The sequence below is a fragment of the Rana temporaria genome, chromosome 2, assembly GCF_905171775.1.
Source record: "Rana temporaria chromosome 2, aRanTem1.1, whole genome shotgun sequence".
Classification (NCBI taxonomy): domain Eukaryota; kingdom Metazoa; phylum Chordata; class Amphibia; order Anura; family Ranidae; genus Rana; species Rana temporaria.
In genome coordinates this window covers 303,700,772-303,727,993 of record NC_053490.1, presented here as the reverse complement: position 1 = coordinate 303,727,993, position 27,222 = coordinate 303,700,772, and the positions used below count along the sequence as shown (strand labels likewise).

Sequence of the window (27,222 nt, the reverse complement as noted above, 5' to 3'; positions counted from 1 at the left end):
TATTATGACCTGTTTTCATATTATCTTGGCTGATTTTCCTCTCTCTGTCCTTTTCCTCAGACACAAGACTTCCAGGCAAAAACATTATGGAGAAGTATCTCAAAGGCCTGTTGTGCCCTGATTCTTTACGGACATTGAAACGCTTCATAGGGAGGCGGGTGACATGTACAACTACACTATACTTGTTCTTCTCATTGACATGCCTGAGTGTTCTTTTCCCCAGCACAGGTAATTCTCTTATCTTTATGGCAAAGATTCTTGTAAAAATAGATTTTTGGAAATCACTGCATGTGCAATTTTTTTTTTTTTTTTTTTCCAAAATGGTTCAGTTGTGCATGCAAATATGTTTTATAAACATATACACCTACAATACATTGCTAAGGAGGGGAGCAGGTAACAGGATGTCATTGTTTAAAACTATGTCAGACTGCAGTGATGGAATATTTTGGCTCAATTAAAGTACACATTCACTGGCACCTTTTTAACCACTTAAGACCCGGACCTTTATGCAGGTAAAGGACCTGGCCAGTTTTTGCGATTCGGCACTGCGTCGCCTTAACTGACAATTGTGCGTTTGTGTGATGTGGCTCCCAAACAAAATTGGCGTCCTTTTTTTTCCCCACAAATAGAGCTTTCTTTTGGTGGTATTTGATTACCTCTGTGTTTTTTATTTTTTGCCCTATAAACAAAAATAGAGCGACAATTTTGAAAAAAAAATCAATATTTTTTACTTTTTGCTATAATAAATATCCCCCAAAAATATATAAACATTTCTTTTTTCCTCCGTTTAGGCCGATACGTATTCTTCTACCTATTTTTGGTAAAAAAAAACGCAAAAAGCGTTTATCAATTGGTTTGCGCAAAATTTATAGCGTTTACAAAATAGGAGATAGTTTTATTGCATTTTTATATATATTTTTTTTTTTTTTTACTACCAATGGCGGCGATCAGCGATTTTTTTTTTTTTCCTGACTGCGACATTATGGCAGACACATCGGACAATTTTGATAAATTTTTGGGACCATTGTCATTTTCACAGCAAAAAATGCTATAAAAATGCATTGTTTACTGTGAAAATGACAATTGCAGTTTGGGAGTTAACCACTAGGGGGCGCTGTAGGGTTTATGTGTGACCTCATATGTTTTTCTAACTGTAGGGAGCGGGGCTGGACGTGTGCCGTTATTGATCGTGTTTCCCTATATTAGTGGACACACGATCAATTAAGCTGCCACTGTAAAGAACGGGGAAGCTGTGTTTACACACAGCTCTCCCTGTTCTTCAGCTCCGGGGACCGATCGCGGGACTCCGGCGGCGATCGGGCCCCGGTCACGAAGCTTCGGACCGGGTCGCAGGCGCGCGCCAGCGACCCACGGCTGAGCACAGGTACGTGCTTGTGCCCAGCCGTGCCATTCTGCCGACGTATATCTGCAGGAGGCGGTCCTTAAGTGGTTAATGCAGGAATTCTGCTTGCATATCTGCTGTGGGTTTTTGCAAAACGTCTATAGAATTAAATGGTAATATCGATAAAATTTGTTGAAAATTATAGCTTACTGCAACACACAATGCAGAGATTTTAATGTAACCTACGTTTTTAATCAGACTTAAACACTTCAATAAGTATGATATATTTTTAATGAGGGTCATATTTTAACCACTTGAGACCCACGCTATTGACAAAAGACGTCAACAGCGCGGTTCTCAGGTGCCAACTGGACGTCTTTGGACGTCATTTGAAATGCATTACCCGCGAGCGCCACTGGGGGGCGCGCGGCGGGTAACCACTGTGCCGCCGCATCGCTGGGGAGCCGATGCGTGTACCTGGCGGCCGCGATGTCCGCCGGGTACACGCGATCGTCGGGAACACAGTCGGTAACAGCAGGGACGTGGAGCTCTGTGTGTAAACACAGAGCTCCACGTGCTGTCTCTGGAGAGGAGACCGATCTGTGTCCCTTGTACATAGGGACACAGCATCGGTCACCTCCCCCAGTCACCCCCCTCCCCCCACACAGTTAGAACACACCCAGGCTACACAGTTAACCCCTTCCTCACCCCCTAGTGTTAACCCCTTCCCTGCCAGTCACATTTATACAGTAATTAGTGCATTTTTATAGCACTGATCGCTGTATAAATGTGAATGGTCCCAAATTTGTGTCGAAAGTGTCCGATACGTCCGCCGCAATATCGCAGTCCCAATAAAAATCGCAGATCGCCGCCATTACTAGTAAAAAAAAAATAATGAAAAAAAATCATAATTCTGTTCCCCATTTTGTAGGCGCTATAACTTTTGCGCAAACCAGTCGCTTATTGCGTTTTTTTTTTTTTTTTTTTTACAAAAATACGTCGAAAAATACGTATCGGCCTTAACTGAGGAAAAAAAAATTTTTTTTAAAAAAAAAATTGGGATATTTATTATAGCAACAAGTAAAAAAAATATATTTTTTTTTTAAATTGACGCTCTTTTTTTGTTTATAGCGCAAAAAATAAAAACCGCAGAGGTGATCAAATACCACCACAATAAAGCTCTATTTGTGGGGAAAAAAGGACGTCAATTTTGTTTGGGAGCCACGTCGCACGACCGCGCAAATGTCAGTTAAAGCGACGCAGTGCCGGAAGCTGAAATTTCGCCTGGGAACGAAGGGGGTTTATGTGCCCAGTAAGCAAGTGGTTAAAGCAAAAAAAAAAATAACTAAAGCTCTCCTAGGAAATCTAAACTATGTTTTTGCTAGCATTTTAATCTTATTTTTTTTATTCACTTTTTTTTTATTAAAGCGGAGTTCCACTGAAAAAAATAATAACTTAAGCAGCTGCAAATACTGCAACTGCTGACTTAATAAGGACACTTACCTGTTAAGGGTGACTGCGATGTCCTCACCTGAAGCTGACCTGTCCCTCCGCTCCTGGGTGGAAGGCCCTGGCATCTTCAGTAAGGGAATAAGGAAGTGAAGCCTTAAGGCTTCACAGCCTGGGTCCCTGCTGCGCATGCACGAGTCGTGCTGTGTGCTCTAAATGGTCCCTGCTGTCTTCTGGGAACTGAACAACGACCGGAGTGCAGATCATCTTTTCCTCAAGTGAGAGTAAGTACCTGTATTAGACAGGTATCTGCCCCCCCCTCCCCCTGAAAGGTGCCAAATGTGACAATAGAGGGGGGGTCCGAAAAGCAGAAGTTCAATTTTTGGGTGGAACTCCGCTTTGAGATTATTCTCTAAATCACTTGCTCGACCATGCAACCCATCTTTCTTCAAGTGTCTCCTTATTGTGCATCTTGAAACAGCCACACCACATGTTTTCAGAGTCCTGTATTTCGCCTGAAGTTATTTGTGTTTTTCTTTGCATCCCGAACAATTTTCCCGGCAGTTGTGGCTGAAATTTTAGTTGGTCTACCTGACCGTGGTTTGGTTTCAACAGAACCCCTCATTTTCCACTTCTTGATTAGGTTTGGACACTGCTGATTGGCATTCTCAATTCCTTGGATATCTTTTTATATCCCATTCCTGTTTTATACAGTTCGACTACCTTTTCCCACAGATCCCTTGACAATTCTTTTGCTTTCCCCATGACTCAGAATCCAGAAACATCAGTGCAGCACTGGATAAACGATGCAAGGGCCTGTCAGGAGTTCAGAAACTAATTGACCTTTTATACACACACACTAGTACAAGAAAACAGATCACAGGTGAGGATGGTTACCTTTAATAGCCATTCAAACCCCTTTGTGTCAACTTGTGTGCGTGTTATCAGGCCCAAATCACCAGGGTATGTACACTTTTGATCAGGATCATTCTGGGTAGTTTCTGTTGTCATTATGCTTTTAAAAGAGTAAACACAGTTGATTGATAATACATGGTTTCAAACAAACACTAACCATGAGTGAAAAAAATGTTTTTGTGTTATTCATATTTCTCTGAGAAATCATAAATTCTGCCAGGGTATGTATACCTGTATTACAATATGGCTTGTGTCGCCATTGTACATGCATTATTAAGTATATATTATTTTTTATTTGTAATATTTTTTCCCGTGAAAGTGGAGTTACCCTTTAAAAATAGTTGTAAAATACTTTGCAAATGACAAACTGGAAGAAGGGTGAACTGAGAAATTCCTCCCAGTAAAAAATCCATCAAATATGCTTTTGCAAATAGGAAAAAAAGAGGGAACCAAAGAACAAATGTTTGCTATGAAAGTGCCATACGCAGTTATCTGATCCTTTTTATAGTACCTAAAAACTTGCATTGGCATAAGGAGAAGGAAATCAAAACCATTATGTATGGTTTGAACAAATATGTCTCCAGGTTTGCAGGTAACTGTGGTTGTGAATGCAGCCAGTAAAGCCAATACAGCTATTAAAGTGATTCTAAAGTCTCTTTTTTTTAGTTAGTTAAGTATACCATGTTTGTTATTTTTACCTGCTCTGTACAGCGCTTTTCTTCTTCTCTGGTCCCTTTTCAGTGCTCTTGGTCCCTCCCCCCTGTTGAGTGCCCCCACAGCAAGAAGCTTGCTATGGGGGCACCCGAGCCAAGCTGCAGCTCCCTGTGTCCATTCCGACACAGAGCTGTGGCCTGGCCCCGCCCCCTTTCTCTCCTCATTGGTTCACTGACTTTGACAGCATCGGGAGCCAATGGTGCTGTGCTGCTGTCTTGGCCAATGAGGAGAGGAGTCCTGGGCAGGCGAGACACTCATGCAACATCGCTGGCTCTCTCCTCATTGGCTCACTGACTTTGACAGCATCGGGAGCCAATGGTGCCGTGCTGCTGTCTTGGCCAATGAGGAGAGGAGTCCTGGGCAGGCGAGACACTCCTGCAACATCGCTGGCTCTAGATTGCTGGATCTAGATGGGCTCAGGTAAGTTTGAGGGGGGGCTGCTGCACATAGAAGGCTTTTTATCTTAATGCATAGAATGCATTAAGATAAAAAAAATCTTCTGGCTTTACCAGCATTTAAGGTAAGGCACTGTTTTCAGTAAAATTTTCTTAGCCTAGGACAGTCTGTCATATTTAATAGTAAATGTTAGCATGCACAGGGATGTCCTTAGAAGGTGAGGTTGACTACCTTATTATAAGATGCAACAATGCAATGGATAGCAGTGACTGTTCTGTATGATAAACCTGCTGACAATCAGCGATAGCGATAAACTGATGTCCTGTTTTTAATGCAGTTTAGCTTAAATATTTAGCTGTCCCCAAAGCCTTACTCAAAGAAGAGTAAATTATGTCCTTGTTCTTTCTTCTTCGCATTTGGAGGGTTAAAATTTTCCAGCCACAAAGAACATCCGAAATTCTAGGCACACATTTCCTGCCACTTCGCATTACCATCCTTGGCATATGAAGTGTAATCAGGTCAGAACCACCCCCGGGGAGGGGGGAGGAGTGGCAGACCTCTCTGATGTGTAGACTGCCAAGTCTGATATATAGTGACAGAAGGATGGTGCTGAGTAAACCCTCGGTGATGTCAACATTGCAGCCTACAGCTCAAAAAATATAGGCCAAAAATGAGGCTTACGACTTTTCACGAATATATAGGCTAGGTTCACGCCAGAAGTGTAAGGATGTGTTTTTTGTTGCTGGGCATTGACATGAATGGATATGTGTTGCATCAGGGATTTTTAATGAATTTACTAAATATGTGAAAATGCAGCTTGATGTGCACAAAATGGAGGACTTTTTCACAATATACTGCAATATAACATATAAGTCATAATAGGTCATTTTAAAAACTGTGTATTTTTGCACATCTTGCTTTTTGCTGCATTGGAAATTGCTGCAAAATTGACACCAAGGTGTCCAGCATCCAAAAAAAAAGGCTTTATCGGTTTACCTGTGGGAACTATAGGGTTGCAGATGAGATAATTATGGCTGCAGGTGACAGTCCGTAAAAGGAACATGAAGGATCCTTTTGTAAAGGTTAATTGACCTATTAACATGAAGGTACAACGGAGATAGAGGAAAGGATTTTCGAATCCTCCATCTCGCTAACCCAGCTATCTATGTTTAGAAAACAGGCACATCCTTACTGCTGCTCTTCCAAATGACCTTTATTCCATCATAGATTCTGTCAACACTTGTAAGGCTAGTTAGCGCTAGCCTGGAATTCTACTAAAGCCTAAGTTTAGCTAAAATCATAAACATTAAAATCGGAACAAGGGACATTGCTTACATTTAGTATGATGTGTCATTTGTGATGATTTTTCTACTTTTAGGAGATTAGGAGAAATCTTCCCCTGCCTTTCTCTGTCCTAAACCCCCAAGGGTAATTAGGGTTGATGCAACTGAGGTCGGCCATGGACAGAGCAAATTTCTTTCCTGCAACCATGGATTGATACCCCCATCAACACAGGGTGTTGACAGGGCAATCCCTCCCATGGAGCTATTATGTTCTCCTGGTGGGGTGGCCATCCTTGCCAGGAGAACGCAGTGATTATTGTTAGCTGCTAACAATTATCACATGTAAAGTCTAATGCCCCGTACACACAACCGTTTTTTATGTCATGCAAAAAAACAACGTTTTTCTCGAAGTGATTCTCGTCAAGCCTGCCTTGCATACACACGATCGTGAAAAAAATGCTTGAGCAAAGCGCGGTGACGTACAACACGTACGATGGCACTATAAAGTGGAAGTTTCATTTGGATGGCGCCACCCTTTGGGCTGCTTTTGCTGATTTTGTGTTACCGTGTGTTATTAAAAGTTTGGTGAGAGACGATTCGCGCTTTTCAGTCTGTTACAGCGTGACGAATGTGCTATCTCCATTACAAACACTAGTTTTACCAGAACAAGTGCTCCCATCTCATAACTTGCTTCTGAGCATGCGCATTTTTTTCCCGTCGTTAAAGCGTACACACGAGAAAAAATAGAGCATGTTCTAAATTTTTAATAGCCATTTTTCACGACGAGAAAAATGCTCCGGAGCCTACACACAATAGTTTTTAATGACCAATTAAAAAAATTGAATTTTTCTCGGCATGAAAAACGGTTGTGTGTACGCGGCATAACAGGCTGGTTGTACCCAAGTTGATCGATCAATCAATCAACATGGGTACATTCAGCCTGCCAATAGATGCTTCGAATCTTGACCAGCTTAAAAGACTTTTAGGAGCTCTCATCAACACAGGATCTATGAATGAGTGATGGGCAGATGATTGATTGATTGCTCTGCTTCCTCGATTTATATATTCAGTGTCATGCATAAAAATTGTAGTATGCCTTCTTTGAATGTTGGATCTGGCAGGAAGGGGCAGGGGTATATTCGGGGCAGGGGCATAGTCAAGCTCTTTTGATGAGAGCCCCTGACAGCCTTTTAGTTGTATGAATCTCCTGCCGCACCAGAAGATTACATTTGGAGGGATGGGCTAGGATGGAGCAAGATTTCTCTTAAAAGCAGAATCAGCAAAAGGGACACTTCAATTAACTGCAAGTTATGTCCCTTGTGTTGATTTTTTTATGTTTTTGATTGAAAAAATGTAGGTTTTAGTTTTTTATAGCCACAGCTATGTGCTTTTAAAGGGACATTTTATGCAGTCCCTCAGTGTCACATGAGCATATAGATTTGTTTGTGGGGTCACATTATTGCCATTGTAGCAGCACCTCCACATTTGCAGCAGATAATGTAGTGCCATTGAGTAGAATATGTATTTCCTATAGTGTTGTCAAAGTGTTGCAAGGCATTCATATAGATTCAAGACATTTACTCGTTACAACTGCAAATCAAAATGTAAAAAAAAAAAAAACGAAATTCTCTTTTTTTAATCAAGACAAATGTTTGTTTTTCTATTAAAGATGCTGCACAAACCAATTCTGTGGCTCAGAAAGGAAGGATTCACTTTGGTTTTGGGTTAAGGACTAAGAAAAATAGCGATTTCCTTATGGTGGCAAATGGCCCTCAATCTGTGCACTCCTGCCATGATTTATGCTACCAGAGGCACTCGTGCAATGTGTTCTGGTTGTTGAAAGACACCTGCATCCTTGCTGACTGTAGGACTCCTCATCACTGTCAACCAAGTAAGATGGACGCCAGAGACTCTCTGTTAGTTTTCTTAGACAAGGAACGCACCTCATGGACTTTACCATTTCATCGTATGCCAGATATTATAAGCCAGGAAGAATATCCTTCTGGAGAATCGCATGGGCCAGGACTGAAAAGAGGGACTCTTTTACGAGTTAAAAGACAGGAGGGAGAACTCGGTGATCGAATTCTTCAAAAAGAAGTCCCAATGAATCCTGCATTAGTGCAAGATTCTGCGTCAAAAAGAGACCACAAAACTATAACGAATAACACAGCAGGAAACAAAGAAACAGAGGTAAGGATGTGCACTGAAAATGTTTATGTATTTTCATATTTAAAGGTTAAATCAAGTCTAAACTTATTTAAATTAATTGTTCATTAAAGGACACGGGGTCTGAAGGAGTTCTGAGTTGTATGGGTTATACTGCCACCTACAAGAGAATAGATACTGGCAACAAGAAAAAAAACTGTCAGTCAGCCATTATAACCCCTCTCACTCCTATCGTGCTTCAGATTTTGCTAGTGTCCATGGAGAATGGACATCTCTTCTGTTTTTTTTTTTTTATCAAGAAATTTATTTTTCTTCAGTCAAGTTTCTTTGTTCACTGCAGAGCCAAGAGAGCTAAATCTTTCCAGATTCGCTGATCCTATGCATTGCCTTTGAAGGTCGTATCTGGATCATTCCAAGAGAAAGATAAAGGGCCATCCTGTTATTTTACCCTAGGGCACTGAACTCTGCTTGTGATGCTACCAGGCAGGGCTGGCCCAAGACATTGTGCTGCCTGGGCCCAAGATTTAAATGCTGCCCCCCCCCAAAAAAAAAGTACGCCCACCAAAAGGCTCCTACATACAATGTTATATCATGACAATTAAAATGAAAATGTTATGTATTACGGAGTTAGATTTACATGCAACAGTGGTGGTGGTTGGGGGGTTCCATCCAATGCAGCTGTGGTGATGGTGGGGGGGGTTCAGCCAGAGGCAGCAGTGGTGGTGCGGGGGTTCAGTCAGAGGCAGCGGTGGTGATGCAGGGGTTCAGTCAGAGGCAGCGGTGGTGGTGCGGGGGTTCAGTCAGAGGCAGCGGTGGTGGTGCGGGGGTTCAGTAAGAGGCGGTGGTGGGGGGGTTCAGTCAGAGGCAGCGGTGGGGGGGTTCAGTCAGAGGCAGCGGTGGGGGGGTTCAGCCAGAGGCAGCGGTGGTAGTGCGGGGGGTTCAGTCAGAGGCAGCGGTGGTAGTGCGGGGGTTCAGTCAGAGGCAGCAGTGGTGGTGCGGGTGTTCAGTCAGAGGCAGCGGGGGTTCAGTCAGAGGCAGCGGTGGTGGTGCGGGGGTTCAGTCAGAGGCAGTGGGGGTTCAGTCAGAGGCAGCAGTGGTGGTGCGGGGGTTCAGTCAGAGGCAGCGGTGATGGGGGGGGTTCATTCAGAGGCAGCGGTGGTGTTGCGGGGGTTCAGTCAGAGGCAGCAGTGGTGGTTGGGGGGTTCAGTCAGAGGCAGCGGTGGGGGGGTTCAGCCAGAGCCAGCGGTGGTGGTGCGGGGGTTCAGTCAGAGGCAGCGGTGGTGGTTGGGGGGTTCAGTCAGAGGCAGCGGTGGTGGTGCGGGGGTTCAGTCAGAGGCAGCGGTGCGGGTTCAGTCAGAGGCAGTGGTGGTGGTGCGGGGGTTCAGTCAGAGGCAGCGGTGGTGGTGCGGGGGGTTCAGTCAGAGGCAGCGGTGGGGGTTCAGTCAGAGGCAGTGGTGATGGTGGTGGTGGTGGGGGGGGTTCAGACAGAGGCAGGGAGGATCAGGAGGGCACACACCAGGGAGGGGTCAGAAGGGAATACACCAGGGACGGTTAGGAGGGTATACACCAGGAAGGGGCCGGAGGGTATACACCAGGGAGCGGTCAGGAGGGTATACAGCAGGGAGGGGTCAGGAGGGTATACAGCAGGGAGGGGTCAGGAGGGTATACAGCAGGGAGGGGTCAGGAGGGTATACACCAGGGAGGGGTCAGGAGGGTATACACCAGGGAGGGGTCAGGAGGGTATACACCAGGGAAGGGTATACAGCAGGGAGGGGTCAGGAGGGTATACAGCAGGGAGGGGTCAGGAGGGTATACACCAGGGGGGAGTGAAAACCTGGAGACAGTGACAATCATTAAGTCCAATTGTCTGCTAGTAGGCAACACTTCCATGCTAATCTGCAGTAATACAGCAGATTTAGCATAGAGGTGCATGCAAGCTACACGATGAACTGCAAGATGATTTACCTCCACACACTGACTTATCTCCCTCTGACACCAGACGGGCACGATCTTGTAGGTCAGGTGAATCCCCATCCCGCCCACTCAAACAGCAGAGGCAAGCAGACTCTGCCTCAGGGATTTCACTGTATTCATGCAGAACAGTGGCTGTGCTGAAGGAGTGGGGGGGGGGAGGTACGGGGGCGGAGATTCCAGTACCCATCTACAGCAACGTGATGAATAAGAAAAGCAGTGGCTGTAACAGCAGCGGTGCCGAGCTTTCTTAGTTTGAAAAAAGCAGCGGACGGGCTGGCATGCGGGCGGTAGTTCTGTCACTGCTCATGGACGGCAGTTTGCCGCCCCCCCTGAAAGTGCCGCTCGGGACCCATGGTACCACTGGGTCTCATGGTAGGGCCGGCTCTGCTACCAGGGCACCCAGTGGTCTGTGTTTTTCAAGTGCAGAGTGCTTTACAGGTCCAGGGTTGTGATGCGCCCACTTGTTAAAGCCTGTCCCTGAAGACTCTTCTGGAGTATGCACACCAGAAAACTGTCTGGAAATGGACTGTTTAGCTGCAAGAGGCTCTTCAGACCACCGCTCTAGTAAGTGTGCAGGCTTGTTCCCCTCTTTTTTTTTTTTTTTTTTTTTTTGCTACGGAGCCTGGCGTATGTTCTTCCAGGGTTGATCCCATTATGGCCTCATTCACATCATACGTGCAGAAAAACTGATGGTAAAACTGCACAGATTTGACTTGCATTGAATATTTTGGTCTTGTTCACAGTTTTTTTTTTAATGTGTTGTGTGTACCAGATTAATGTGCCTGCAGCCACGCCATATTGCTTTGTGTGCACCTGCGCTTTTCCTCTGCCTCTCTTCAGTAGAAGCACGGCTAGCTCCCCGAAAGGGTCCCAGGGTCAGTCCTCACTGCTCCCTACAGTGACTGCTCCAGACTGTATCCTACTCTGCTTGCCTTTAAACAATGCCTGAAAACCCTTCTTTTCAGAGCAGCCTATCCGTCCCCCACCTAACAACTGTACTTTTACTTTCTCCATCAGATCCTCCCCCACAGTTATTACCTTTTGTATCACTTGACCCTCCCTCCTTGATAGTAAACTCTAACGTGCAGGGCCCTCTGAATCCTCCTGTATTGAATTGTATTGTAACTGTACTGTCTGCCCTCATGTAAAGTGCTGCTCAAACTGTTGGCGCTATATAAACCCTAAATAATAATAATAAAACTAGAAAAATGGTGGCTCATAAGTGGAAGGTCATCAGTCCTGTGGGTCTTTTTTTTTTTTTTTTCTCAAAATCCACTTACAGCTCTGGGGTGGCTTCCAGCATTCCTTCTTTGAACCTGATATATCCTGACATGTCCACATATTCATCAGGGTTCTCCCTAGCTCCCTCTGACGTGGCTTCTTCCTCTGCCATTAGTCAGGGAGAAATTTTTACAGAGTTTCAAGGGAAAAAATCACTGCCGTGGTTGCTGACCCAGAATTCAGGGTCCACGAGTATTTCTTCAGCTGAAAAAGAGGAAGATTTCCTTTAAATGCGTCCTGTTGCGACCTGGAATCTCTGGTGGTGTCATCAGTGTGGTGAACCTTTTTGGCACTGAGACATTAAGCAGGGCAGCTAAGCACCTAGGAAGAACTGGGTTATGGACTGATCCCCTGTGTGGCTCAGGACAGTGCACTGATAGCGGCACTTAGTATTGCCCTTAATTGCACCCGATGCATTTACCTTTTGTGAGTAGGATCTTTTTACATTGTTTCAATAAAGGCTTACATTGACAGTGGTGCTGTCTGTCCCTTCCACTACTTTTGTCCCACCACCATTCCATCCTAGGCCAGAATGTTGTGTACCTGGTCTCGCATCCCCCTGGGATCCTTACATCACATTTACCAGAAGACTGCAGAATCGCTACACATTGGGGCCCTGGGGAAGGGGAAGGGTGGTTAGTGGGGCGGGTTTAGCACATAATTAAATATGGCTTCCAGAAGATGCCGTAGCTGAAGAGTACCAAAAAGGCGTTGTGAGATTCGCCGTGTGGCATCCAATTAGCGGATCGCAGAGGGACAACTCTGTATGCACTGTGTAGGTAAATGTGTGCTTTAAAGAGCAATACAGCACTACAAGTGGGGGAAAAAATATATGCGGGAGTAGGTGGGTGAAGTTGAGACCCGCTTTAATGAACTTAAAAAAAAGGTTTAAGTGGTTGATTTATTTTATCTATTAGGAACTGCCGGCTAGATTTCACTTAATCACCTACTGTGTCTGCCTTTTTGAAGAAGAATCCCTTCCCAGCCTTCTCTAACCTTCCCAGTTACAGTGGCTTTCAGTTGGTAAAGTCACAAGGGCATGCATGTACTTGACCTCTGAAGCATTGGAAGGAGATAAGGACCCAAGTACAGGTCTCAGAGACAGCAGTAGGATAAAAGGTGAACTGATATGTCTGCACACTTTAAATTGTTTGGCTGTATTAAATAGCATGTATTAAAGGTGTGGTAAAAATTACTTATTCTTTAAGGGATTCAAAAATAAATTTTTCTCGCAACCTTGTGGTGCTACAAGGGTACTGCTGTAGTATTTCATAGTTGGCCATGCAGTTTGTAGTGGACCTGAAGCATTAGAATAAAAAGGCACAACGTTTTTCAGCAATTGTACTTATTAAAGTGATACTAAACACACTGTGTTTAATTTACATTATTCCTTCTCTTTCTTTGTATGAATAATGGGACTATAATTATTTTAATAAAATAAAAAAATCTAAGTAGCTTTTTCCTTATCGGTATACAGATATCACATGACCCAGATCTTTCCCAGCCTGTCTGCAGGGAAACATAGGCAGGAGGAGCGTCTAGTCCTCTGCTGTTGGTCCATGTTTAAAAAAAAAAAACAGCCTTTGGAGTCAAAATAAATACAGGCATACCCGCTTTACGGACACTCGCTTTATGTACACTCGCGAGTACGGACATGCCCGCGAGTGTACGTAAAGTGCCTCGCAAGTACGGACATTCCCGCGCCGCACAGCCGCAGTATGACCTGGAAGAGGTGGAGCTGCCGCCCGGAATTGTTGCCATTGAAGAGGGAAGGTGCAAAGTTGCCAGCCAGCCAGCAAAGTGCAGCCAGCCGGCCCAGAGGTGCCTACCAGCCAGCCCAGCATTGCCTGCTGGCCCAGAGGTGCCCACCAGCCAGCCCAGCATTGCCTGACAGCCCAAAGGTGCCTGCCAGCCAGCTACATCCACTGACTCGCCTCTACATCCCCCTGACTACAGCCCCTGACCCTCTAAAATACAGTTATGGTACATATTTTAGGAACTTCTACAGTACTGTATTCTTTTGATTGTTACAGGTACCTATCGTGTACTGTACTGTACATTAAATAATGACAGATAGTACAAAAAAAAGACGTAAATCTTTTACCTTGGATATGAAGGCTAAAATGATAACATTTTATGATGAAAGTGTAACTGAATCCGAAATAGGCCGAAAGGCTAGGCTTCACTTGGACTACAGTTAACACTGTTATGAAAAACAGAGAAAAAAATCTTGCATAAACTAAGTGTGCTACACCTGTTAACACAACAATTCGAAAAAGGGATAGCATTGTTGCAGACATGGAGAGACTGTTAATACTTTGGATAGAAAATCAGACTACACTTCATGTTCCTGTCAACCAGGCAATTATACAAAGTTAAGCCTTAAGCCTTTTCAGTGACCTGAAGGCTAAGAAAGGTGAGGCAACGAAGGATGCAGAATTTTCTGCAAGCCGTGGATGGTTTGTTAGGTTCAAGAAGAGGTCTATCCTACATAACATTAAAGTACAAGGAGTGGCAGCTGCTGCAGATACTAGTGCTGCAAAAAGCTATCCAAGCAATCTTGCCAAAATTATTCAAGATGGAGGCTACTCCATGGATCAGATTTTTAATGTGGATGAGACTGGGCTATTCTGGAAGAATGCAAAAACCTTCATCGCAAGACAGGAAAAATTCATGCCAGGCTACAGGTGGCAATGCTTCTGGTACCTTTTATAGCTAAAGCCTTTGCTAATTTACAGATGACAAAATCCAAGAGCTTTGAAGAACTACGTTAAACTATGTTAAACTAGACTTCCAGTGCATTGGAGAGCTAACAAAAAAGCATTGGTAACTACAGTCCTTTTTAAGGATTGACACCTGCTTTGTTCCAGAGGTGAAAGCCTATTGCAAGGACAACAATATCCCTTTCACATTTTCCACATTTTACTGCTTGTCGATAATGCCCCTGGACACCCTCAAACGCTAGATGAGCTGAACCCTAAAATTCAAGCACAATTTCTACCACCAAATACCACCTCACTACTGCAGCCAATGGTTCAATGTTTCATAGCCTCCTTCAAGTTAAACGACTTAAAAAGAACATTCAGTAAGTGTATTGCAGCAATAGACAAAGAAGGAGGAGCAGGTAAAAAATAATCCTATCCAAATTCTGGAAAGCTCTAACATCTTGGATTGCATTAAAACTGTAAGGCCACGTACACACAGTCGTTCCAAACCGATGAGAATGGTCCGACGGGCCATTTCCATCGGTTCACCGCTGAAGTGGCCTGATGGTCTGATGTGCGTACACACCATCGTTCCAAAAACCGATCGGGTCAGAACGCGGTGACGTCAAACACACGACGTGCTGAATAAAACGAAGTTCAATGCTTCCAAGCATGTGTCGACTTGATTCTGAGCATGCGCGGGTTTTGAACTGATGCTTTCTGTACTAACCATCGGTTTGGACCGATCGGGCAGCGGGCCATCGGTTCGATTTTAAAGCATGTTTTAAAATTTTGGACCGAAGAACAACAGACCGATGGGCTGTACACACGGTCGGTTTGGACCGATGAAACTGAACCTTGGTCTATTCTCATCGGTTTTGTCCGACCGTGTGTACGCGGCCTTAGAGATGCTTGGAATTGCATACAGGAAACCACAATGAAAAGGGCCTGAAAAATTATGCCCACAGTTGATGATTCTGAAGGCTTTGAAGATCATGTAGCAACTGTAACTGAAAATATTGTAGAGATGGCAAGGCAGTTAGAGCTGGAAATGCTTGCGTCCCACAATGAGACCCTCAGCAATAAAGATCTTCTAGAACTTGAAGAGGAGAGAAAATAAGATGTGCAGGATGGGATTGGGATCATTGAACAGCCTGAAGGCTTAACTACAAAAATTCTCTTTTAAAGCTTTCCGTCATCTTGATAGTGCCATGGCCATTTTTAAAAAGTATGCTAGGGATTTTGAAAGAAGTTCCAAAGTCAGTGCTAACATTTCAGGGGCTTATCCCTGTTATAAAGAAATCTACAGGGGAAAAAGAGACCTACACTTCAAACCTCCATAGACACTTACTTTGCTAAAAGTCCATCAGCACACAGATCATCAACATTGACTGACAGTCATTTTGATCCCAGATCATCATCATCAACTGACAGTCCATTTCTAGCTCTGACATCACCACCACGTTCCTGCTCCTACTCCTATTGCTACTTGTAGTACACCCAATTCTCCAGCAAGAAAGCGTCTCGCCTTTGAAGATTTGACTAGTGAAAAAGAAGATACCTGTATGCCTTCATCCTTCCTATTAGGCTGGGTTCACACCTAGGTGAATTGAATGCATGTTTCCCCGCAGGAGAAATGTGACTGACTCTCTATGGAGCCAGTTCACATATCTCCGCAGTTTTTTTGGTGCGTTTCAGGTTCTATTTCAGCCCAAAATTTGGGCTAAAATCGGACCTGAACCAGCACGCACCGGACCCCTGCTGTGAGCCACATGCGGAGACGGTGTGAATCCGGTCTTACAGTAAATTCTCTCAGCTGCTCTGGCCTTGAGACAACAATTGGATAGGGTAAGCTTACAATTTTTCTTTTAACCACTTGCTTACTGGGCACATATACCCCCCTCCTGCCCAGGTGAAATTTCAGCTTTCGGCACTGCATCGCTTTAACTAACAATTGCGCGGTCGTGCGACGTGGCTCCCAAACAAAATTGACGTCCTTTTTTCCCCACAAGTAGAGCTTTCTTTTGGTGGTATTTGATCGCCTGTGCGGTTTTTATTTTTTGCGCTATAAACAAAGAAGTGAGACAATTTTGAAAAAAATACAATATTTTTTACTTCTTGCTATAATAAAATATCCCAATTTAAAAAAAAAAAAACATTTTTTTTTCTCAGTTTAGGCCGATACGTATTCTTCTACATATTTTTGGTAAAAAAAAAAAAAAAATCGCAATAAGCGACTGGTTTGCGCAACAGTTATAGCGCTTACAAAATAGGGGACAGAATTATTTTTTTTTAATTATTTTTTTTTACTAGAAATGGCGGCGATCTGCGATTTTTAATGGGACTGCGACGTTATGGCGGACACATCGGACACATTTTTGGCGCCATTCACATTTATACTGCGATCAGTGCTATAAATATGCACTAATTACAGTATAAATGTGACTGGCATTGAAGGGGTTTAACACTAGGGGGTGAGGAAGGGGTTAAATGTATCCCTGCTTAGTGTTCTAACTGTAGGTGGAGGGGGGGGGTGACTGGGGGGGTGACCGATCTGTGTCTCTATGTACAAGAGACACAGATCGGTCTCCTCTCCAGAGACAGCACCGCTGTCTCTGTGTAAAACGGCAATGAGAGATGATCTCATATGTTTACATATGAGATCCTCTCTCATTGGCCGCACAGATCGCCTCGCGAACGGCCACTCTGATTGGCCGTTCGCGGCGATCTGTAATTGGCTGTGTCCGAGGGACACGGCCAACACAGATTTTCCCCGCAGCGCGCTCTGGAGCGCGCGCGGGGAACGCCCAAAGGGGCGGCCGTCAATTGACGGCAGTTTGGAAATTGGGATCCGCACTGTAGCCGTCAATTGACGGCAGGCGGATCCCAAGTGGTTAATATTGTGTTTATTTTAGTTATGCATTATTAATATCAGTTATGTCTGTAAATGACTATTGCAATGCAGTACATGCATTGAGTAGTGAAAAAAAAAGTATTGCTTCACTTTAAGTACATTTTCGTTTAAATGCACGCTCTGGTCCCATTGAGTACTTAAAAGTGGGGGAAGCCTGTAACTAATATCAATAAACTGTATACTGTATATTTGAAATCAAATCTTTATTATTCTTGGCAGTAACATGGTGTGGGCAGATTTATGCCAGTTACAGGGTGTGTCATGCCCCTCCAACCTGTTTCTCAGAATAATGATATTAAAGTGCAGCGCTAAATGATGATGTGCAAACAATTAAAGTGTCAGCGCAACACTTTTTAATTTAACAAATATAACATTAATGCGTATATAAACATGTGCATAATAAAGTGCAAACAAATGAAATCACAGTGTCCATGAATCTTAATTCAAAAATGAAAAAGGCAAAGGACTAGTCGCTAGCATTTCATGTGGTCTTCTGCTGCTGATCTTTTCTCAGTCACCGACTTCTTTATGCCTTGTTATTGAGTGAGTGAGTGAGTGAGTGAGTGAAAAACTTATATAGCGCAGCACATGCAAACTGAATCACCTCTGGGCGATTTATGAAAGTGGCCATCTTGGTAGAGGTAGGGCTTCGCTTCCACATGTGAGACCTGCCGCCCTGATGACCGATGGGGGAAATTTCAAGAAGCAGTAAGAAAGGTGCAGAAAGCACAGATCTGAAAAACCAGGAGCAGGGCGATGCATGCAGTACAGAGTCCTCTCCAGCAAGCATCACAGTAGTGATCTCACCAATTCTCACTGCAAATCTCATAACAGTCATATGCAACATTGCCTCCCACACAACAGATATCACAGGAGTGCCTAAGCGTACTCGCATACCATGTAATACACTGCTAATTTTCAGGAGAAATTCCTGGCAAAATGTAAATTTTTCAGTGTACTGCCCAGCAAAACAAACCTTTTTATAGATGTTTTTTTTTTAACATAGACAGACACTTTTTTCAATACATTTTCATACAAAAAAACAAAAAGGGGTAAAGCATCTGTTACGGAATTAGTTGACAATCCATATAGAAATGAACAAGGCAAAATGCAGTACCAAAAAACACTGTCACACCTTACATGATCATCTATGTAGTTAGGTTAATGAGGGTGTGAAATCCACCCATATATGTAAAGATAAAAATTTAATTCCCATGGGGATTATTCAATTTAATGGAAGAAGTTAAAGTGATTCTAAAAGGTGCAAAAGTTTGGAAGAAAGGAAGATGGTGTGGTACAAGAACATGGAAGGTATTTAAAGGAAATGTAGCAAGAAAGAAGTTGTAAAGAAGTAGTAAGTGTAGAAAGAAGCAAGGAAAAAAAGGGGGGGGGGGGGGGTGGTGGTGTTGGTAAACTACAACAACTTGGGTACACAACTCTAGGCAAAGGGAGAATCGCTCAGCAAGAAAGCTCTGCCAGTAGGGATTTTCCCTGCTTCTGGGAAAATAGACATGTGCAATTAAAACCAAGTATTGGGGAATAGCTCATGTTAGTTTTGTGAAGAGAGGACAAGATCTCCTGTACTTCCTAAAATTTTGAAGTCTGCATCTATAATGATGGGAGATGCAGGTCCTTTCACATCAGAGAGCTACATGCTGTATTAAGAAGGTTGTCATGGGATAGATTTACTATATGTTTTCATAGGAAATTTAGAAAAAGAAGAAGGCAGGGGCATCTGTGAGGGGGTAATTGGTGAATCTCTGTGTGATCCTTTTTACCTCTCTCCAAAAGACAGAAGTTTGGACAAACTCAGAAAATGTGTGGGAAAGTCCCTGGCCTTCCTGGTTAACTGGGAAAGACTGTGCAACGCTGGCAGAGTATCATATAATAAAGATTTTGACGATTTTAAGGGAGAAACACTTTGGCACGTGGTCAAAAGTCTGACCCAAGTCCACTTTCCAAAGCTGGAGATAAGAAGGCTTGTAATTGGCTGGTGGAGAGATTAAGACAAAATATAGGCCCGGATTCACATACCTTGGCGCATAGTTATGCCGGCGTAGTGTATCGAATATATGCTACGCCGACGTAGCGCAGAGCGGCGAGCACAGTATTCACAAAGCACTTGCTCCCTAATCTACGCTGGGTTCCCTCGGCGTAACTCGTCATAAGTGGCAGTGGGCGTGAGCCATGCTAATCAGGCATGACCCCATGTAAATGATGGGCCGAGCGCCATCAAGATACGAATAACGAACGGCGCATGCGCCGTCCCATGGACGCTTCCCAGTGTGCATGCGCAGAATCACGTCCAAACAACTGCCTAATTTACGTTGAATCACTGCCTACGACTTGAACGTAACCTACGACTAGCCCTATTCACGTACTACGTAAACAACGTAAAAAACGACGGCTGTGTTCCCTGGTGCAGCCATTTGCATTGATGCTGCTGACTTACACCTGCTTTATGAGGCTTAACTTTACGCTGGACGTACGACTTACGTAAACCGCGTATATTAATGCGCCGGGCGCAAATACGTTCATGAATCGGCGTATCTCACTTATTTGCATATTCAAATCGTAAATCAATGGGAGCGCCCCTTTCGGCCAGCGTAAATATGCGCCCACGATACGACGGCGCAGGAAACTTACGTCGGTCGGATAAAGCCTATTTTCAGGCGTATCTTGCTTTCAGAGTCAGGCGGATAGATACGACGGTGCATATGTGCACTTACGCGGCGTATCTCGAGATACGTTGTCGTAAGTGCTACGTGAATCCGGGCCATAGTGTGGAATGGAAGTGTCTGATGGATTCAAAGCCAGATTCAAAGCACAGCTTTTTCTATAGGATCAACGGTTGGAGGAAATAGTTTGATAGTGGGAGTGTTCTCAGAAAATATCTCAGCCGTAAGGCTCTTCAAAAATCCAAACTAAAGGGACGAGTGCGACTTCGATGGATGGCCATTTTCCTAAATAAGTAAAATGTGATGCCTGATTACGTTCTGCGGACATAAGGGTTCGAAAAGGACCCTTGTCTAGTCCCATGGGGAACCAACATTTGGGTATAATAGGAAGTTGTCAGACAATAGATTTAAGGTCACAAAAGTGAGTGTAGACATAAAGGGTAGGGCCATTTAGTAGGGTGTATTTTCAGAGGGGAAGGTGAATGAGCATTGCACCTTGGAGCTCTGTTTAACAAGATTGTTTACTGGACAAAGTGTGTAATAATTGAGATGTGTGTGTGTGTGTGTGTGTGTGTGTGTGAGTAAAGACAATAAAGCCTGAAAAGAAAAAAGTGGTAAGCTGCAATAATTCATTTTTGCTTTTAGGTTTAGATAAGCTTTAATTGTGTGCAAAAACTTTACAAGGTCCAGCAATATTCATTTAGTGTTTACTAGACATATTTCAGCAAAACAGTACAAGGCCTCATTCACACTGGAACTATCAAACCTGAATTATATGTGATTTGAGGACAGTTCTAAAGACCTATCAATACAGGTAATGATTTTTCAGTGGTTTCATTCAAACTTGGTGTTTACCTACAGTAAGGTATGGTCAGTTTAGCTGCATTCAGAATAAATTGAATTCTGTGCGTCTAGGACCTGACGCCAATGGCTCCCGCTGCTGCCTTTCTGTCCAGTGAGGCGAGAGAGAGAGCTCTTGCTCCTGTTCACATCGCTGGATCAAGATTGAGCTCAGGTAAGTATTTAGGGGGGCTGGAGAGTATAGCTGCATGCAGAATACATTTTACTGTAATGCATAGAATACATTAAGGTAAAAAAAACTTTTGCACCTTTTAGAATCACTTTAACTTCTGTCTAGAAAAGCTAAAAGCAGGAACTACCAGTGTGAGTGTAGCCTTAACGTTTTGACAACCTTTATGACAGCGTACATAGTACAAAATATCACTTGGAAGTAGAAGAACATTGAACTTCTTATTTTTTTTGCCAATTTTACTTCATTTTAGATGAGATAAAAAACACTGATGTAGACTACAACTTTTCATAAGATAAGATTACCAACTGCTATTAATTATATTATAATTACATGTCGTGTAATGGGGATCATAGGCTTTGCATGCATATTAAAATGATTAATTGTTAGGGCTGGATATGATCTCAAACATTTTTATCTCTTTTCACGATTTTAGAAATATTGTTTCATATTTTCATTTTGTGAAAATGTTATTCAGCTATACTGTTTTATTGTATATGTATATACTTTATGCTTATCCTTATGTCATTCTAGCTACATGCACCACCATTAATGCCTAGCACATTGCCATTACCTCAGAGTCCCCTTACAACGAGGCCATCTGCTATTATCAATTCCACAATTTCACTGCCATCTGAAGCTTTGCAAGACATTGGTGAAGAAAATACAGTCACATCAGTACCATCAGCACCATTCTTAATACCAAGCAATACAAGCGCACATCCAACTCCAGTTCCTACAACTACCATAACTACAACACCAGGTAAGTTTTATTGTGTTTAACATCTCTGTATATACTGTATACAGTTCATCAATTTTTGCAATGCTTCCTTGATGGTGGTTTTGATTAACTTTGGTGTGAATGTGGTACATTTTTTAAATGATACTTCCTGGAATAGATTTTTTACATAGTTAGTCAGGTTAAAAAAGACACAAGTCCATATAGTTCAACCAATTAAAAAACGCCCACAAAAAAAAAAACCTCCATATACACTTTCCTATACCCAAACGTGTTCCAAAGGTAGGCAAAAAACAAACAAACAATAAAGCACGGTCTAATTCACTCCTGTGGGGGAAATAAAATAATTTCTGATACCCCAGAAAGCAATCCAATTCTCCCTGGATCAGCTACCCCTGGCGGCCAGAACTAGTGCTTGAGGGAGTGTATTCCACATTTTCACAGTCACTACTGTGAAAAAGCCTTTCTGTATGTGAAGGTTAAATCTCTTTTTCTCCAGACGTAAAGAGTGCCCCCTTGTCCTCTGTAATGACCTGAAAGTGAATAACTCAACACCAAGTTCATTATATTTATCTATACCTCTTTTATTACAAGAAAGGATTTTACTTTAGCTATAGCTTGGCATTGCACAAGTCTACGATCTACCAGAACAGCCAGATTCTTCTCCACTATTGATTCCCCCAGCTGTTCTCCTCCTAGTATGTATGGTTCATGTATGTTTTTAGCCACCAAGTGCACAACTTTACCTTTTATGAATACTAAACCTCATTGGGCACGTAGTAGCCCAGATAAATGGTGCATTGAGGTTGGCTTGTAAGTTGGAGACCTCCTGTAAGGACACAATTTCAAATGGTACTTCCCACGCCCTTATCATCGTTTTTTTACCTGGTTGCATTCGCTGCATTAAAGTTAAAATGTTTTTAATCTTAATGCATTCTTTGCACCCCTTAATACTTATTTGAGCCCCATCTCTGTCCAGCAATGTCCATGAGTGTCTCGGCCATCCGAGACTCTCCCTCCTGATTGGCTGAGGCACAGCACCAGTGCCATTGGCTCCCGCTGCTGTCAATCAAAATCAATCAGCCAATCAGGGTAAAGAGGGGGCAAGGTCGGGCTGCAGCTTCATTTCTGAATGGACACAGCGAGCTGTGACTCGGCTCAGGTGCCCCCATAACAAGCAACTTGCTGTGGGGCCACTCGACAGGAGGGAGGTGCCAGGAGCACCAAAGAAGCTCCCAAAAAGAGGAGGATCCAAGCTGCTCTTTGCAAAACCACTGCACAGAGGAGGGAAGTATAACATGTTTGTTTTATTTTTAAAAAAAACAAGACTTTACAATCGCTTTAAGGTAGAAAATGTTTTGCCTCTTTCTGTGCCCTTCCCCCTCCCAAAATGCCTGCCTGTACCCGTCTGTCAGTTTTCTTTCCTCTCCCCACTCACACAAGCTTGGCTGAGAGCAGCGGGCGCCAATGGCTCCTGATGCTGCCAGTCAGATCCTGTGAGCAAAAAGCAGGGGAGGGCCAAATAAGTGTGTGTCAGATAGAGCCTGCGTGTCTTCCAAGCAGTGGGGAAAGACATAGAAACGGGGGGCGCTGACTTCACTGGCAGGAGACCCCAGAAGAGGAGGTTTGGTCCTGTTCTGTGCAACACCACTCCACAGAGCAGCTGGGTATAACATATTTATTATTTTAAATAAAAAAATGCCATTACAAACACTTTTAAAGCGTTATAAAACCCACAACCCTGCATTCACTATATCTGGTCTCCCACACTACACAGAACATGGAAACGCAATTATTTTTGTAAATATAAACTGCTAAATACCTTTTCTCTTTGTCAGTATATAGCAGTCTTGTGACTTCTATCAGTGTCTGGTTAAAGCTTGTAGGAGGAGTTTTTATTCTCCCACAATTATTTTATGAGAATGCAGGACCCCTGATCCTTTGGACAGTGCTGATTCGTCCTGTGCTGATCACATGCACTCTCCCAAGAAAACAAAAATGATGTAATGTATTCCCGTAATCTTTCATTTCTGAGCATACGCTATCTTGCTTACTAATACTGTACTGAGTAAGGTTGGGTTCACATATATGCAAATTGGATTTGGATTTGCCAGAATCCAATTCGCATGACAGGTGAGTGTTACCGGCTCTCAATGGAGTTGGTTCACACAGGTCCAGGGCAGCCGAGGAGTTGATTTCTAATGGGTCCGGTTCAGATGTGAATTCAGGCAACAATTCGGACCTGAATCGCACCTGAACCGGTGACCAGACACGCATCGGACCCCATGCAGAAACCCACGGCTGCACATATGTGAACCTGGCCAAAATGAAAATCGCTCGTTCTGGTATCGTATGAGAACATTTTTCATGCTTGTCCCTTTGGATAATTTCAGATATACTGTCGTGATCAGCTCTCGAAAGCTGTGTACTAATAATCAGAAAACAGTACAATACTCGATTCGAAATCTGTATTTTTCATCTGTATTTTTTTATCGTGTATACTAGGCATAGGTCTTTATTTGTAAACAAAGCATAATGACGAAACATCCGTAAGTAGAATCTAAAGAATTTATTGAAAGTCCCTAAAATCAAGCGAACATGACAAACATCAATCCAAAAAAGGTCCTCAGTGGACACGTTTCACACAGATGTGCTTACTCATCCAAGCACGTCTATGTGAAACGCATCCACTGAGCACCTTTTTTGGATTGATGTTTGTCATGTTTGCTTGATTTTAGGGACTTTCAATAAAAAAACTTGATTTCAATTCCGGATGTGCCGCCATTCTTCTTTGTTTCCATTGAATTTCCCTGGCTGCGGAACAAGGCAGGCACCCGGGTCTCTTCAGCAGCTCATCAGATCCTCACAAGTGGCTTTGAGCTGTGTGTTCCCAGCTCTTTCTCTCATAAGTCTTTATGTGTTTCTGAAATTCAGTTGCATGTTCACTCCGCCATCCATGTATTCAAATCAAAAGATGTAAATACATAGATTAAGCCCGGGTTCACACTGGGCTGTGGGAATGAAGCCGTGCGAGTACAGCTGAACTCGCACGATTTCACTTCCGCTTGTCACTCCCGATTTCGGCCATGATTTCAGAGACATCGATGCAGGTTTCTGCACAGATGTCAATGTAAATCGCGTCCCAAAATCGCAAAAGTAGTACAGAAACTACTTTTTGAAATCGGTGCAGCGCCGCAGATACGGCGTCGCACCGATTAGGACGTGCCATTGCTGGCAAATGCGGCGGATTTGACATGCGATTTGACATGTCAAATCGCATGTCAAAATGCACCAGTGTGAACCAGGGCTTAAACCAATAAACCAGTGGTTTTTGAGCATTGCAAAGTTTTTTTATTTCAGCATCTATTTTGCAGTGACAGGTGGACTTGTCTTGAAAAGCATGTTCAGCAGGTTCAAAGCAATTTATTCAGAGGCATAGCACTACAGGAGGCTAGAAATATTTTTTATCTACAGGGCCTTCCTCTACATTGTGTTTAACTGGATAGGAGAAGCCAGAAGCTCTAGTGCATTCCATTGTTCCTGAGAAAGAACCTGTTTTTCCTATATTCCTGGCCAGAAGGCAACCCTATAGCTAATAATTAATTATTCAGGATCCTTTTTTATTGTTTCAGCTCTTTCATGTCCTGCAATTCATTGTCTTCTTTGTGGAAGACTTTTTGTTTTCTGTACCCTTTTATTCAAACAAAGCAATTCCCCTGCCCTTACATTATCCGTTTGCCAAGCTCAAATTAAACTTAAAAAGAACAAGTATGTATTTTATTCACTTTCTTCTATATTTCCTTCCTGCCTCGTGTTTTACACTGGAGAGCTCTTAATGCATTTCATCAACCAAATTGAGCGTTTTTGGTCACTCTTTTACATGCCCTATGAGATTTGAGGAATGCATATGAACATCTATTATCAGTCAGAATAAAAATGTATGCAGTACTAAAAGAAGCATAAATCTTATAAATTATCACCTAAATCTAATCACAAGTGGTGAAAGCATTGTTTAAAATATGTAAATAGTCTAGATCACATTTTTTAAATTATAAGTATGTTGTATATTAGAGGGTGGCATTCCTAATATATACATGTATTGTATGTATTTTTAAGCCTTGCACATACAGTTGCCATAAAAAGTATGTGAACCCTTTTGGAATGATATGGATTTCTGCACAAATTGGTCATAAAATTTGATCTGGTCTTCATCTAAGTCACAACAATAGACAATCACAGTCTGCTTAAACTAATAACACACAAAGAATTAAATGTTACCTTGTTTTTATTGAACACACCGTAAACATTCACAGTGCAGGTGGCAAAAGTATGTGAACCTCTAGACCAGGGGTGGGCAACCTCGGCCCTCCAGCTGTGGTGAAACTGCAAATTCCATCATGCCTCTGCCTCTGCGAGTCATGCCTGTGATTGTCAGGGTCTTGCAAGGTCTCATGGGACTTGTAGTTTCAAAACAGCTGGAGGGCCGAGTTTGCCCTCGCCTGCTCTAGACTATTGACATCTCCAAGAGCTAATTGGAGTGAGGTTTCAGCCAACTGGAGTCCAATCAATGAAATGAGATTGGAGGTGTTGGTTACAGATGCTCTGCCCTATAAAAAACACACACCAGTTCTGGGTTTGCTTTTCACAAGAAGCATTGCCTGATGTGAATGGTGCTTCGCACAAAAGAGCTCTCAGAAGACCTGCGATTTAAGAATTGTTGACCCGCATAAAGCTGGAAAGGGTTATAAAAGTATCTCCAAAAGCCTTGCTGTTCATCAGTCCATGGTAAGACAAATTGTCTATAAATGGAAAAAGTTCAGCACTGCTGCTACTCTCCCTAGGAGTGGCTGTCCTGTAAAGATGACTGCAAGAGCACAGCGCAGACTGCTCAATGAGGTGAAGAAGAATCCTAGAGTGTCAGCTAAAAATGTACAAAAGTCTCTGGCATATGCTAACATCTACAATATGTAAAACACTAAACAAGAATGGATTTCATGGGAGGATACCACAGAGGAAGCCACTGCTGTCCAAAAAAAAAAACATTTCTCTTATCGTCCATGGACGGACACAGCTCTTTAAATCTTGACAAGTGGGTTACGTTCCCTGTTTACAGGAGAGGACTAGGCAGAAACATGTTAGATAATTAAATACATGTTGCATTAACAGAGTTGAACAGCCCCGCCCAGGGGGCGGTTCCTCCAGACATAACCCTCCTCCCTGCAGTATGCAGCCTCAGTTTCATTCTGCCTAGCAAGGAGAAGGACGTATGGCTCCCTTTGGGCCCAGCGCCCTGAGGAGAAATTTTATTTTATTTTACTTTTTCTTGAAGAATCTTCTTTCAACTGTCGGCTGAGAGACAGACTGGATAATATAGATCCTTGTAGTCTACTCATTCCGACCAGCAAGCGTGGGCACACCTTTGCAAAGAGACTGGGTCTGCCACGCCATACCCCGTGACTCCTGGGGTGGCCGGTGAGCTTTGCTCCGAGGTCCACATATGACTGGGCTGTGGTGTTTTTTTACTCACAGTGGACCGGGCCGACAGCTACCTCCATTGCTGTTGTAGTTCTGTCAGGAATGCGTCAGCGGGTCCTCGCTCGGACGGGTAAGTACAGTCCCTCCCGATTCGGTGGGTT

General features: G+C 43.3%; 1 protein-coding gene across 1 annotated transcript in view; it reads left to right on the top strand.

Moving 5' to 3' along the window:
* Positions 1-27,222, top strand: part of KIAA0319L (KIAA0319 like) — a 135,898-nt gene that overhangs the window by 42,213 nt on the left and 66,463 nt on the right. Inside the window, exons 3-5 of the mRNA XM_040337309.1 lie at positions 61-228; positions 7,769-8,289; positions 21,382-21,610. Of these exons, the coding sequence (XP_040193243.1) occupies positions 87-228; positions 7,769-8,289; positions 21,382-21,610 (892 nt within the window). The 5' untranslated portion in view covers positions 61-86. The remainder of the gene's footprint in view (positions 1-60; positions 229-7,768; positions 8,290-21,381; positions 21,611-27,222) is intronic.